Source organism: Leopardus geoffroyi, chromosome B1, assembly GCF_018350155.1.
Source record: "Leopardus geoffroyi isolate Oge1 chromosome B1, O.geoffroyi_Oge1_pat1.0, whole genome shotgun sequence".
Lineage (NCBI taxonomy): Eukaryota > Metazoa > Chordata > Mammalia > Carnivora > Felidae > Leopardus > Leopardus geoffroyi.
The window spans coordinates 42243480-42259314 of NC_059327.1; the positions used below are offsets into that span (position 1 = coordinate 42243480).

General features: G+C 40.2%; 1 protein-coding gene across 1 annotated transcript in view; it reads right to left on the reverse strand.

Annotated features, from left to right (window-relative positions):
• Positions 1-356: 356 nt before the first annotated feature.
• Positions 357-15835, reverse strand: part of IDO2 (indoleamine 2,3-dioxygenase 2) — a 71645-nt gene continuing 56166 nt past the window's right edge. Inside the window, exons 8-10 of the mRNA XM_045459702.1 lie at positions 9588-9639; positions 3227-3375; positions 357-1569 (exon numbers count right to left, since the gene is read on the reverse strand). Coding sequence (XP_045315658.1) covers positions 1214-1569; positions 3227-3375; positions 9588-9639 — 557 coding nt within the window. The 3' untranslated portion in view covers positions 357-1213. The remainder of the gene's footprint in view (positions 1570-3226; positions 3376-9587; positions 9640-15835) is intronic.

Sequence of the window (15835 nt, forward strand, 5' to 3'; positions counted from 1 at the left end):
CAGATGTTTTTCCAAGTGATATGACAAGACTTTGAAGGCTGAGTAATCTGAAAGTCTTGTTTGAAAGGATTAAACAAGCTGCAAGCTCCATTTGACCAGTACTCATATGGGGAGGGGAACTGCTCAGCAGATGCTAACTTGGGCAGAGGCTGTTCCTGATGATCAGGTCCTTCTTGAGGCCATGATACTAGATTGGCCCTGTGGAAGGTAGATACTGTCCCAGATATATGTGTGTGCACACAGTGTGGGGCGGGGGGGAGGGGGCAGGCCTAAATTAATGGAGTTTATCTTAAATTGGCAAGATTAAAGTTTTCTAGCTTTTGCTATCAGATGAAATGAAATCTTGAGATAGAAAATAAATCAATAAAAAGTTACATTTATTTGTAAACTAAACATGTGAGTTTACTATTTATTCCTGTTTCGATCATTTACTTCCAATGGGTCAATTAATTCATTTTACAACTATAAGCTTTCGGTGTAAGAAGAAAGAATCATTCTTCCAAAAATAAAGAATGAAACTAAAACAGAATTTGCAAATTGATGAACCATGCCAAAGAGCCTCATCCGTTCCCACATCGTTAACTATTCATTGTTACACTGGTGACTTCCAAGTCTTACGTGAGCCTCCTCTTTCCTCCACATCGCCACTGGAGCATTTCCAACCTCCTGCCACAAACTCAGCACACTCAGGGAGAGGAAAGCTGGATGGGGACCACAAAAATTCTCTGCTCTAATCCCTAAACCAGTGCTCAGTAGGAACATAAGTCATTGACTGACTGAATGAATGAATGCATGCATGAGTATTTAATTTGCTTTTTAAAGAAATCAAAAAGGGGATCTGTCCACAGGCAATTTGATTTGTTTTTTGAAATTTAGATTGATTTTCTATTATTTGAAAATAGAATAGGGGTACACGGTCTCCTCTGTGGGGTTCTGAATGAGGAAGTGTCCAAAGCTGTTTGCTATTAACCAGTAATTAGATAGGGAAAGGAAAATTTCTGACTAGCCATAGAAATTCTCCTCTGTGAAGACTAACAGCTCTCAACAAGGGAGAAGATGGTGTTCTGTAGAGCAGGAACATAAACAGGGCTGAAGTTCCTGTCAGATAATTCCAGACATTCTCATTCTCCAGGCCTACGTGCCCTCCAGTGGGAGAAAGGGCCAGGGGAAACCCGAGTTTCTGGTTTTGCATTCTTGGGAAGAGGGCAGTCTCTTAATCACTTTGGTAGAGAATTGCCTCTAAGGTCTTATCCCTGACACTCTTCAGGAAGCTCAGAACTACAGTCCCACCTGTGCCCCTCTCTTCTAAGGCTAGTGGTGGCCCAGGGACATAGTTCGGCCTCCTGCCCTTTGCTTTGGTGGCTGCTGTGATGAGGTATTTGGTCACCACAGTGATGTGATAGCTGCGTAGCTCCGCCAGGGCCTCCACACACTGGTTATAGGCTGTCAGAAGTTGGCCATTTCCAGAGGACAGAATGTGGTCTCTCAGTGAAGGAGTTGAGTGAATTTCTTCTATAAAGGCCTTGTGAGAAGGAGGCATGTACTCCCTCATCCTGTGCAGAAAATCAGCTGAAAGAAACAAACCAGAACTATGTCATAGCTGCACATGAAAAGATGCGAGAGCCTGTCTGGTTTTCCAGACTTCAGTGCAATGAAAACTTGCTGTCATCTAACTTTCCAATCCACTCTGCTGGCTCTTTTGCTTGTAGACTACAAATACTACATTCCTGAATATTGATGGGGAAGGAAAAAAGAAGCAAGTACATCTCAGATAACTGAGTCGGAACCATATCTACCAGTCAATGTGTAAATATGTATCATATACCCAAGGTAGGCAAAGTATCTTGATGAGACTATCGTCATGAGAGATATCTACAAATGTAAGGCATAAACCCTTAAACCGATTTGCTAAATACTCTCCTGAATTTTTTTTTTTAATTTTTTTTTTCAACGTTTATTTATTTTTGGGACAGAGAGAGACAGAGCATGAACGGGGGAGGGGCAGAGAGAGAGGGAGACACAGAATCGGAAACAGGCTCCAGGCTCTGAGCCATCAGCCCAGAGCCTGACGCGGGGCTCGAACTCACGGACCGCGAGATCGTGACCTGGCTGAAGTCGGACGCCTAACCGACTGCGCCACCCAGGCGCCCCAATACTCTCCTGAATTTTGCTTTGTTTGGAGAGTGCTAAGGAAGGGGAAAGTAATAGAATTTATAAGGGCAAGAAAATAAAGAGTGAGCAACTGTTGGGGCGCCTGAGTGGCTCAGTCAGTTAAGCGTCCGACTTCGGCTCAGGTCATGATTTCACGGTTTGTGATTGGAGCCCTGTGTCGGGCTCTGTGCTGACAGGTCAGAGCCTGGAGCCTGCTTCGGATTCTGTGTCTCATTCTCTCTTTGCCCCTCTCCCACTTGTGCTCTCTCTGTCTCTCAAAAATAAATAAATGTAAAAAAAAATTTTTTTAATAAAAAAAAAGAATGAGCAACTGTTTTTGTAATAATAGCCTTGAAGTCAAGTTGTTTAAAAATCAAATCAATAGATGTTTATAGGAAATACAGATAGATTGATCATTTATAGGAAATTCATTATGTGTTTAATATCATCATAGTTCTTGATAAGTGACTTTTGTGGATGAGACTGGATGCTATTTGACTGCACACCAAATTCTAGTCATTTTTTCCCCTAAACCCGACTTGAAAATGCCATACTCTGAAGTGCCTTTTTGCAGCTGTTAAACATCGGCTTGATGCTGGCAGGTAAGGAAATGAACAATTTCAAGCTTCTAAACTGGTAGGCCTATCTTCTGGTCTAAATAGACTTGACTTGAAGTTGCAGCATTTTTACAGGGAAGGGCTTTGGTGAGGAGCTCAGACCCATCATCAGCCATATCCAGACTTTGTAACTTAATTCCACAGTCTTCAAACTCGGGATCTCTCCCCCATTTTAGACAAAGCAGGCTACTGCCTAGGATCCAAACAAAACTGTGGGGAACAGTTGGATATAGGGCAATGTTTTAAGATATGGAAATGGAAACCCAATATCCTGCTGAGATCAAATATTAACTGACTTGACACAATAACATCTGGCAGGCACACAGCCTCCTGGTTGACTTAGAGAAGTATAGACTTCATGACATTTTAATTTACACTTGGTCTTATCAATTGATAAAGACATCTCTGTTCCTCCTCCCTGTTAAGGAACAGAAAGAAAAAGAAAATGTCTGACTTACCACTTTCCTTGCTGTGACAAATGCCTAAGAACTCATCAAAGGCATGAAGCACTGTGCTCTGAGCTGCACTCCCCCCAGAGTATTTCAGGGGCTCTGGGGAGACTCCTTCATAGATCAACCCCACCGGCATTGCTGGGTTATCCTTCCATCTAAGCAAGAGTAAAAGTCAAAGAGAAGAAGTGGGAGCTAGGAGTTAAGAGCATATTTTCTGATACAGCAACAGTGAGTAAGAAAGCAAACACAATTTCAACGGTGTTTTTAGAGCAAAAGACTGGGTATCTTTGTAGAATATATACTTAAGCATACTTCAACTTCATAACAAGCCATTGAATACAGCCCTTCCTTTCCCCAGTTGGAGGATTATTCCAGAAGAGTAAAGGAATCCTTGACATTGATCCTATGACATATTTATTAGAAAAATTCAGTCATAAAGATGACATCAGTGCTGCTCAATAGGAATAATTTAGGGGTTCTGGAATAATCTTCACTCCTTCTGCTCATCTCAACCTTAATCACCTGATACCTTTAACTCCACAAGTAGAGCTTTGTAAGTAAGCGCGCACACACACACACACACACATACACACATGCCCCTTTGCTTTTCCCTGTAACAGTTTTAACAGTTGTCATGTTGAACTACCGGTGTAAAATAATGCATGACTTTGTGGGAATACCTTTGTCAAATACATTCTTGACAGCACGTGTTGATAATGAGGGCAGCAACAAAGAGAACACAATACAATCTTGCAGGTTACCAGAGGGACAGGTAGATGGACTGGAATTGAGGCGCTGGTCTTGCTCAGATGAAGTGGGTTTTCCCCGCTTCCTCTCCTCTCTTATCTCTTTTCTTCTCCCCTTTTGTCTTCCTGATTCCATTTCTTTGCCTTTTTGTGTCTGAAAACCCCTAGTTCTACCTCCAACTATTTTACTCATTTCCCTGTCACATTTTTTATAGAGTCTTAAACAATTACAGAATGTATGTGGTGACTCCATAAGATAAACAATAGCACCAAGAACACGTTATTGTACTTCCAATGTGTTAGTGTATAAACTCTCTTCACATTCATTTTCTTTTTTTAATGTTTATTTATTTATTTTTGGGAGAAAGAGAGAGAGCACAGGCAGGGGAAGGGAATAGAGAAAGAGAGGAAGACACAGAATCTGAAGCAGGCTCCGGGCTCTGAGCTGTCAGCATAGCGGGGCTCGAACTCACAAACTGTGAGATCAAGACCTGAGCCAAAGTTGGACAACCGACTGAGCCACCCAGGTGCCCCTCACCTTCATTTTCTAACTTGACCTCTTTTGAGTAGATCAAGGCAGGTGTCTAAAAACCCATTTTACAGATAAGCAAACAAAGGCTCTGAGCAGTTAATTCTCCAGGGCCACACTGTTCAAAAATGGGAAAACCAGAACTTAAATCCCAAACTTGTACTTTTCTATGTTCATTTTCTCAAGACCCCCACATATGGATTTCCACTTTTACTAAGGAATAGAATCTTTTTTCTCTTATTGCCAGGAATGAGCCACTGTCCCTGCTGTGAACAGTTTAAATAACAGGCTTACAGTGATGTCTCATCTTCTTCCTATAATTCTAAAAGTCATTTTGCTCAAGAGAAGGAAAATGCATCACACACATAAAAAAGCTGTAGCCAGACTGCTTAGCTGGCTGTTCATGACCTTTGTTAAATACTTCCTTATGGTAGGAAATGCTATAAGGAGCTGGGTTGTTTGCATTGGAGAATGGTTTGGTCAGCCGTTCTACGGTTTCCACTGGATGAACGTCAAAGTGGCCTTTTTAGGTGGGGTGACATCACTCTGGAAACAGATGAGGCATAGACAGCAGAGCAGGGGGAGAGCAAAGGAAGGAGTCTGATCATAAGAGGAGAACATGAGGTAGCTGTTGGGTGAGAGGGCTCTATTTCAGGCAGATAGAAAATTTAATCTCAACTTTGATATTTATTAACTGTGAGCCTTGGTTAATTAACCTCTCTGAGCCTCTAGTTCCTCACCCAAGTGATATTAGGATCTACCTTATTGAGTTCTCGTGGGAGCTAATTAAAATAATACCTGCTCAGTGCCTGGAACATATTAAGCATTTGCTAAATATTAGCAATTTTACATTATTTAGAGTGAGTTGGAATCCCGCTCCCTCCATTCATTATTTTGTACATTTGTACACACCTTCCTGAGACTTAGTCCTAATTTGCACCTACTTCCTAAAGCTGCTGCATAATTAAATGGGTTCCAGAGAATTTTCGTGACTTGTCAGAGTTCAGGACACTGCTCCAATGAAATTTCTAAACAGCATTTTAGAAATATTTGGAAATAGGGAAGAAATATTGAAAATGTGAGTAAGTGGAAGAGAGGCAGTGGTCACATTGGTTCAGGGTTGTCTCTGCCATGCTGTGGATGATCTCAGATGGTCACTTTGGTCTCTTTCAACAGTCCCTCCTCATCATGACCACTTCTAGGTGTTGGACTTTCTCAGAGCTCAGTTTATGGGATTCTTGCTACTCTCACTTCCCAAGTGCTCTTATCTACTTCACTGATTTAAAAACCAATATATTAGGAGTCTTTAAAAATGTACACTTCTACCTGGACCATTCCCCTACGTTCCAGACTCATATATTAAACTGCCAACTTACAGATATCTCCACAGAAATGGACATGTCCCAAACTGAGCTCCAGATATCCCCTCCCTTTTGCCAAATTTCTTCCTCCTACAGTCTTCCCCATCAGAGAAAATGGCAGCTCTATTCTTTCAGTGGATTGGGCCAAAACCCTAGAGTCATCTTCGACTGATCCCATTTTCTTCCTTCCTCCTGCAAACCAATAGCAGATCCCATCAACTCTACCTTCAGTCATTTCCAGAACTGAACATTACTCAATGCCTCTTTGGCCACCACCCTAGTCCAAGCCATCACCCTGATTGTGGGCATAGCTTCTTGAACGTTTTCCTGTCTTCCATTCTTGCTCTTAAATTATCTATTTTCCACGTTAGAAAATAGAGCGATGAGTTGAATTAAGACAGATCATTTCATTTGTCTCCAGACTTTCCTCTGCTGCCTTTGTCTCTCAGAAAGTAGCCAACAAGCCCTGACATGATCTGGTCTTCTGCTGTCACTTGTATCTTTCTCATTCTCCCCCATACACACTGCATTCCAGTGCTGCTATCTTCCTTGCAACAATTCCTCCATGACAAGCATGCTCCAATGTCAGGACCATTGCAATTTTTATTCCTTTTGCTTGTAACAAGTATCCAGGTAGCTTAGTCCTCACTGCCTTCAGTTATCTGCACAAATGAAGTATGGCATTCCCAGACCATAATAAATAAGTAAGAAACTTACACCACCTCTCCCTAATACTCCATGATGCCCTGTATCCTACTTTACATTTTCCCATATCACTTATTGTTGTAACATATATTGTATAATACTTTTTAAATTATATTTATTTATGCATAATCTGATTCCTACCATTAAAATGTAAGCTCCACAAGAATGAAGTTGCTGTTTTGTTTTATTGCAACATTCCCTGCACCAGGAACTGTGCCTGGCATATGGTAAGCACTCACTAAATAGTTGATGAATGAATGAATGAATGAATGAATGAATGAAAAAACTATTATTCTATAATTCTGTGTTATATATCTAGAATATATAAACCCAAATGTTTTTCTGGAAAGGACCCGCCAACTTTAAAGAACCATCAGATGCTCAAATGGCCAGGAGACATCAATATTTTTTTGGTGCTCCAACATGAAGCGGATGTGTTAAAGCCACATTGAATGTGACAGAGAAGACACCAGAATGTAAGTCAAAAAAAATAAAACAAGGGGATCTACTTTCAAAAGCCATATTCTCCACCTGTGATGCAATTGGTCTGAGGGAAGGAAATAGGGTTTCTCTGAGCAGTCCCATACACTCTCAGGCCCAAACTAATGATTGTAAAGGAAAGCAATTACTTTCCTTTCAAATCTCTGTAGGCAAGGTTATTTTTAGTCTTTCTCATAGCCTATTTTTAGGAAATCCAAGAAATATAAACAGAAGAAAAAAAGAAAGAAATGACATTTTTCCACAGGGGCTAACTTCCATGTGAAATTTAATGTGAGTGGGAAATGGAAAGAATAAGTTTAATCTACAAATGATGAAACGCCTAAATAAAAATGTTTTTAAAAAGTAAATGAAAACAATAAATCAAACATGGGACACATCAAGAACATAGGAGGAGATTTCAATTTTCCAAGACAATCCCATTGGGAACTCTCAAAAATCCAGATGATTTTGACCATCAACACTTTCAATACATTTAAGATTTGGTGCTGGTCACTTAGTTGCACTACATGAGAAATATTTTTGAGGCTCAGACCGACGGGAGGCGTTTATGTAGATCACAGATAAAATGCATCACTGACCCAGAACTTATTTTAATGAAAACACAATCACCCTCTAGTGACCATCTAATCATGATAGGCAGAAATTGAAAAAGATAGCCCCAAGATTTCCATTCTCATTCCTAAAACTGTTCATATTATAAGCTATCAATACCTGTCAATATGATATACAGCAAGGCAAAAGAGACGTTGCAGATATAATTAAGGTTACTAATCAGTTGACTTTAACATAGGGAGTTACTCTACATTGTCTAGGCGAGCTGAATCTAGTAACATAAGACCTTGGCAGAGGTTTTCTCTGGCTAGTCGCAGAAGGAGAAATCAGAGAGATTTAAGTACTAGAAGGATTGGAAGTGTCATTGCTGCATTGGAGGATACCGTGTGATAAGGATTGCAGGAAGTCTAAGCTGAGAGCAGATCCTATCTGACAGCCAGCAAGGAAACAGAGACCTCAGTTCCAAAACCACGAAGACTTGGATTCTACCAAAAACCTGAACGAGTTTGGAAGTGAATGATTCCCCAGGTTCTCCTGATAATAGCTCAGCCCAGCAGATAGCTTGACCTCAGCATTTTGAGACCCTAAGCAGAGAACCAAGCTGAGTTTGCCTGGCCTTCTGGTCTACAGAAATGTAAGATAATAAATGTATGTTGTTTAAAACTGCTATTTTAATTTGTTAAAACAGCAGTTTTTTGTTATGGTTTTCTGTTATGTTCGTGATTTGTTATGTAACAATGGAAGACTAATACACATTTAGAAAGCAAAGTGAAACACAAAGAGATTTTCCAGAATTAGGTACTTCTTAAACCCCAATGTATTTAAAATGTTTAAAAGACTTTTTTTCCTCTAATTTTACCAAAACATATCTGCATATTTTGTTTTAAATTTGTTGCTAGAATCACCATTGCACAATCAGATCTTTGTCTTAACCCTGATTACATGTAAAATGTGCACACACAAGAAGAGTTCTGAGTACAGATAACCTCTCTGGGGAGGATTTTGGGATCGAATGGGTATACAGCAAAAGTCTGAATTCTGAGAAACACTCCCAATTCCATTCCACACTCTTCACCATTTTTCTTGTTTCCTCATAAACCAGGAACCCATTAACCTCAAGTTATTCTCTAGAGACCCTCCTGCTTCCTCTCTCTACTCCCTAGAGTGAGGAATGCCAACCCAGGCTGGCATCCCCTTGGACTGTCCAGATCCACTCAATCTAGAAAAAACACTGGGTTCATGTTGTCACTCCCTTCTTGCACCCATGTCCCTTCCAGGTGCAACTTCATATTCTTTCTGTCTATAGCAATTAGGCACCTCCTGGGTATCAAGATGGAACACTAGGTGAGCCCTATGTCAAATTTTTCACCTCATCCATTCACTACCTCTACTTTTCACTATTAAAAAAATAAACAAACAAACTTAATTTCTCTCGGTTAATGTGAATGGGAAAGCAATTTGATTAAAACATGTCAAGGTATAATTAGTGTATCTAAAGAAAGAAATGTATCTAAGGGTAGAGTTCTTTATCTGGAAAAATTACAGTCCATGTGACAAAAGAAGAGACCCACAAATATGAACAAATGACTTGGGGTAACTCTTCCAAGAACATTAGAAGAAGGCTTGCAAGTTACTTTCTATGCTCCCATCAGCCTTAGTAACAGGGGAAGAAAATGGATATAAATGAGAGAGCATTGTGGTTACATAGTGGGCTTTTTTTTTCTGCCATCAATATGGGATTCTAAGTGAATACAAATGAATGTAGTATGGTGGCCTAAGGACAATTATTCTGACCTTAAATATTCATTTGTCCTGCAGATGGTACCCCACCTCTTTTATCCAAGAATGGATCCAAATGATCACTTTGTTAGCAAGGTTTCTTAGTGTGTTTATTACTATAGGAAGCTTCTGCCTCATAAATTTGGAATATGCTACAGAGGTCTCATGCAGGAAAGCAGTTGAACTGTACTTACCCAGAGAGAAAGATCCGGATGACTGCATAAAATATGTCTGGATCAACATAATCTGGAGAAGCAATCAAAATGTGAACTTTACTACAGGCAAAAAAAGCAATTGGTTACATGTGCACGGGTCCTGCTGCTCTCTTGGGGCCACCCCCTCTATCTGATCTGCACGGAAACCTGGAAGGAAGGCAGCAGCAAGAGGGGGATGGAATGTTCTCTTCTGTAGCCCCCTCACTGGCACTGGCCAAACTTCTAAACTATTCCAAATGCTGCCCTTTTCTATTTGTGGTGCTTCCCTTTTCTGGACTTAATAACTACAAAAGAAAAGATCAAGGCCATCTTTGAAAAATTAATATTTTAAACAGACATGATATTTGAGAGAATGTAGGAAGTACAAAGGAGAAAAGCAGAGAAAAAGAATCACCTCTGTCCAGGCTTTCACAAGAGAGGAAAACTCAAGTTGTCAATGCTCAAGTGAAGTTCTATATAGGCAACCAAGGATGGAGGAGTGGAGAGGCTCTTGCCCAGGGATTGCCACACCAGGTCAGATATAGGCTCATTTAGCTCCATGTTAAGCTGCATTCATTAATCTGTGCAGCTATTTTTGGCTCTAAGCCACTGCTTGGGGATAACTTATTCCACTAGTTTATTAACTTGTATATAAAGAAGGGTGTCCTCACATTGGTACTAAATTTCTTTTCATTAACTTTTGAAGATTGTTCCCTCTTCTTCACATAATGGGGCCCCTCTGTGAGCTGGTTATGTTTCTTTTACCTGGATCCTGTCTGTGTTTCTTTGTTTCTCTTTGAGAAAAAATAAAACAAAAACAAAAAAATCCACATCTTTTTTATGAGACCCAAATAATGTCATCTCTATACCATCAGTTATCTTTTCTACCATCATACCTAGTCTCTGTTCCTCTATCTCTATGTTCTCTGAAGGCCCATGGGCTCAGGTAATTCAGATATTCCTTTGGTCCCAGGATTTCCCAATGCTCCTGAGTGGTGTCACATTCTCTCTACTCTTCTGTGACAATGTTCCATGTGCTGGCCTTTTATTGGGCCCTATTTCCATGTCTTTCCCATCTGGTGCCCTATTCCCACAAAAATGCTAAGCATTATGTACAAATTTTCTCTGAAACAGTAATGACTAGCAATAATTTAATATTTTATCTTCTAAAGTAAAGTCATTAGTCAATAGATATAAAATAATTTTAGTGTAAAAAAAGTCAATAGATGTAAAAATATCCATTTATGATTGTAACAAATAAAAAAATTAGCCAATTAGGAATAAGAGGAACAATTTTGAAATGATAAAAAGAATCCACAGAAAGCCATTTCAAGTATACATTTTATACTTGAAAGATTAAAAATAAGTATTTGAAAATGTGGAACAAAACAAGGATCAACACATCCATTCAACAATACGGTGTTAGAAATTTTAGCCAGAAGAATAAGAAAATATATATATATTTAAAGAAATAAAAGTTATAAGTATTATACATGAAGGAACAAAATATTCTCAAATAATATGATTTTCACATAGAAGACCCAGATAATCTGCAGATAATCATTAGAACTATTAGAATTAATAATTAGAATTAATTAATAAGAATTTTTTTCTATAAACCAGTAACAAACAGGAGTTAGTTAAAATCAAAAGATACCATGTTCACTAGAAACAAAAAATAAAGTAACTATGAAAAAAAAGAAGATATCAAAGTCTCTTATTTTGAACGAAATTAAAGAAAATTTAAGAAATTCAAGAAAAAATTTGTCTCTACTGATGGACAAAAAACTCAGTATCAGTATCAAAGAGAAGAAGTGTATCTAAAAAAGAGTTATCTATCTGGATAAGTTTTAGTTCACATCCAATAATATGAAGGCATGATTTCCAGTACCTTGTCCGACTACCTTACTTAGCGTTTCTGTGGTATTCTCTGATTGTCCATCTGCCTTGATCATAAGGCAGAAAGACTGGATATAATATCAAAATCATGTAAATTTTCTCCAAATTAATATACAGATTTAATGCAACAGGAGCAAATTTTTTTAATGTTTATTTTTGAGAGAGAGAGAGACAGAGAGAATGAGTGGGAGAGGGTCAGAGAGAGTAAGGGGGACAGAGGATCCGAAGCGGGGTCTGAGCTGACAGCAGTGAGCTGATGCAGGGCTTGAACTTATGAACCATGAGATCATGACCTGAGCCGAAATGGCACACTCAATTGACTGAGCCACCCAGACGCCCTAGCAAAAACTTTAACAGAGATTTTTTTCAGAGCAGTTTGAAAAGCTGATTGTTTACATGAAAGGCAAAATGTTGGAAATAGTACAGGCACCTCTGGGAAAGAAGGGCAAGAGACAGGGGTTTTCTTTACCTGAAAGAGATACTATGAAGCTATAGTTCTGAAGACAAATGATATCTCTGTTGGGAAAGGTAAACAATGACAAAGAGTAGGAAACCTGGAAACAGAGCCAGTCATTTAAGAAAATCTGTTATAAAACAGTGCTAATATTGCAGATTAGTGATTCTTCAAAGAAGGGACACTGAATTTATTTCTTTTGTCATATTACATATAGATAACAATTATATGTGAATTAAGGACTAACATGTGAAAGACAAAACAACAATTTCAGAAGAAAATGCAGGAAAATATACTTATCAACTATGATTATGAAATAATATCTTATGTAAGACTTCCCCAAACACAGACTTTTGCAAAAGAAATGGCAGATACTTTGACTATACGAAAATTAAGAACTTCTGCTTTCAACAGTCATAAGGCAAACCACAATATTTGCAACACATATAACTAATGAAGATCAGGCTTCTGGGGTTTACAAAAAACTTTTAAAAAATCAGGAAGTAAAAGATAAAAGACCATTAGAAATATAAGGAAACACATGCATTCACAAAAGAGGAACATGCGTGGTGAGCCCCCACAAGGACGCACGCACACACACAAACACACACACAGAAGACAGTTAAATCAGGGAATGCAGGAGTGACATCAACATATGGTAAAATAAAAGTTTTCTACTGTCTTTCCCACAAAGAACACTGGCTTAGACAATCACACACAGACAAGAGGGCCTTTGTGAAAGTCCAGGAATTCAGTGGGGAATTTCCAGCACACCACTGAGCAAAGAGACCCAGAACTGGATGCATTGAAGAGGGTAAGAACATTTCACTGTGCTCACATCACCCCTTCCACAAGGCAGCACAGCTCAGTGCTAAGAGAGATCTCCTAGGGCTGTGATTTTTCCGGTAAGGGAAAATGAGAGCATAAGATTGCGTGCCTGGCTTCCCCAGCTGCAAGGAATGCCAGCGCGCACACCCACTTCTTTCCCATCCCATCCAGAACACTGAGGTGTCCTGCACAACTAGGGAGCAGAGGAGCCTGGGGGTAGGGAGGGACTAGGAGAATGCCACATAGGGCTTTTGGCTGGGGCGTGGGGGATTAAAGGGAGGCAGATTATACTGATCGCCTCACAGATTCCATTAAGAACCCCTCCCATGAGATGCTGGGAATGCTTCACCCGCAGATCACCCCAACTAGCCACGGGTGCCCCTAGTGCTCAGGGTGTCTCACAGCTACACCTTCACCCACTCTGGCCAGCTCCTTGCGTGCACTGCTGAAAGCAGAAAGGGTGAGCCTCGGCTGTTGATTCGTGAGCTCCTCCAGCAAGGTGGCTGATTCTATGGGACTGGGAGAAAGCACACGACCTGAGCCTTAAACACCGCCCCCGGGAAAGCCAATATTAAGTGGTCAGCACCTGGCCTGACTTTGCAGACCTAGAGAAGGCACACGCAATTAAAACTTTTGCCAAGAGAGGGAGCAAGAAGTGTGGAGCAGGTGTATGCACAGGAGGTCTGAGAAAGCCTCAGAATCCCCGCCAGGGCTGATGGAAGGTGTTTCTCTCCTGAAACCAGTCAGTAAATACTGGAGAAAGTGAATAAATAACTTCTTCACATAATTCCTGCAGCAATGCCAAGCTTCAAGGAGCACAAAATATCAAGGAAACATGACATTACCAAAAGAAAAAATAATTTCCCAGTAACTGACCCTAAAGAAATGCAGACCTGTGATTTGCCTGATAAAAACAATTCAGAATATATTTTTTAAATTAATATTTATTATTTATTTAGAGAGTGTGAGCAGGGAAGAGGGACAGAAGGAAAGAGAGAGAGAATATTAGGCAGGCTCCATGCTTATCACTGAGCCCCCACACAGGCCTCCATCCCGCGACCCTGGAATCATGACGTGAAATCAAGAGTCAGACACTCAACCAACTGGGCCACCTAGATGCCCCCAAAATATCTGTTTTAAGGAAGCTAAGTAAACTACAAGAAAACATAATAAGACAATTCAATGAAATTAAGACAACAACACATAAACACAATGAGAATTTTAACAGCGGAAAAAAAATCATAAAAAAGAACAAATTACTAGGAAATATATTTTGGCAACTGACTCTGAACGGTGTTCAGAAAATACCAAGTAGAGAACCTCCTCCTCAATTAACAGTGATCTGGTAAGGTAAGAGAACCACGTATGCACTCTTACTTCTAGGTCTAACGTGTGCACATTTTGGCTAAGAAGGGCAATTCCTAAAAGCCAATGACACAGAGGATCTAAGAACACACCTGAGTTACATCTCCTCTTTTTCCCTCCATGTGGCTTCCTAGAAGAGCAGGAAAATGACACCAAGGACTGCAGCTTCTGCCCAGATGGCCAAGCACAGGTTCATTTACTGCCTGGCTACCCATCATCCAGTGTTTCTAAGGTTGTTGTTCAGCAAAACACAAAACATTTTGGTCAAGCACCTTTTTCTTTTAAATCTAAGTGAGTCTCTAGAGAAATAGAACATCTGCCTTTGACTCATTTGCACTCATCATAATTTTGTGTCATAAGCATTAGTTTGGAAAACCTAAGGAAACTTGCTTTTTAAAGTTTGCAGGGGTAGGGATTTAGATTTTATACTGAGAAGTAGCCTCTACACAAAGGAAAACTCAGCAAACCCTTGCTTTGGATCAAGCGCTATAAAACCACAGCCCCTGAATTACTGTAATATTTTCACATTACTTTAGTAATATTCATATGGTCCCACTCAGGAAAGTAACACAACAGGTGCTCAATTACTGACACCTACAACAAAGCATTGTTGATGCATAATCAACCCATACATCTGATGGCCATGACCACCAGGCAGTAAATTTTTCGTGTAATTCCAACTTTCAAAGCCACGAATTTCCACTAAATATCTTACCATCACCTTGAGCATGACATATCTCAAAGCAAGCTCATCATCCTTCCTCCGTGTGCCCATTTACTTTGAAAATCAATCAACCCATCAAGCAGAACTTGATTCAACCTTTCAAGTGACGAATCTTTGCCAGGGGTATCATGATTTTTTTTAACCAGCTTTGAAATCTTATAGACATCCTGGACAGCTCCTTCTGTCTCTGATCATACCTATACCCTGCCATTTCTTAGTCCTTTTCCTTGATGTCTCTTGTTGGTCTCTTCTGTTGCTGTGACTGCTCTAGCGCCTTCTTCTTTCTCCAGATTTAGTAGCATTGTTGGTAAGGCGTAAGCAGCTCTATGTGTCTGGATGAAACCAGGGCTTACTTAAATCTGAAGCATAAGTAGGTGTGAACCAGGCAGAGGGTGAATGGGAAAGAATGTCTGAAACAGAAGAAATAGTGCATAAACAAGCCTTGAAGTAGAGGAAGTTGTAGAGAGCAAAATGGATTCTCTCATGTCAAGCAGGAGACTGCATCAAACAATGACGCAAGTAGTCAAAGGTACCACAGCTACGAGATATTGTCCCGACCACCATCAGCCCTGACAGCCCAGAACTGATAACAAGCAGGACCAGAGGAGGTCTGCAGGGGCCCAAGAACCATTAAATCCATTTAAAAAGGAGAGGGCTCAGGGGTACCTGGGTAGCTCAGTGGGTTAAGCATCCAACTCTTGATTTCAGCTGAGATCATGATCTCACAGTTTGTGAGACCGAGCCCCACATCTGGGCTGTCAGCATGGAGCCCGAGTGGGATTCTCTCTCTCTCTCTCTCTCTCTCTCTCTCTCTCTCTGCCCCTCCTCCACTTGTGCTCTCTCTCACTCCCTCTCAAAATAAGTAAAGAAACTTAAAACAAAAAGAAAAAAGTAAGGGGGGGGAGACTTTTGCAGCAAATTATCAGACTCTTCCAACATGACCTCTATGCCTGACCACGAAGAAAAGGCAGCTGCCAC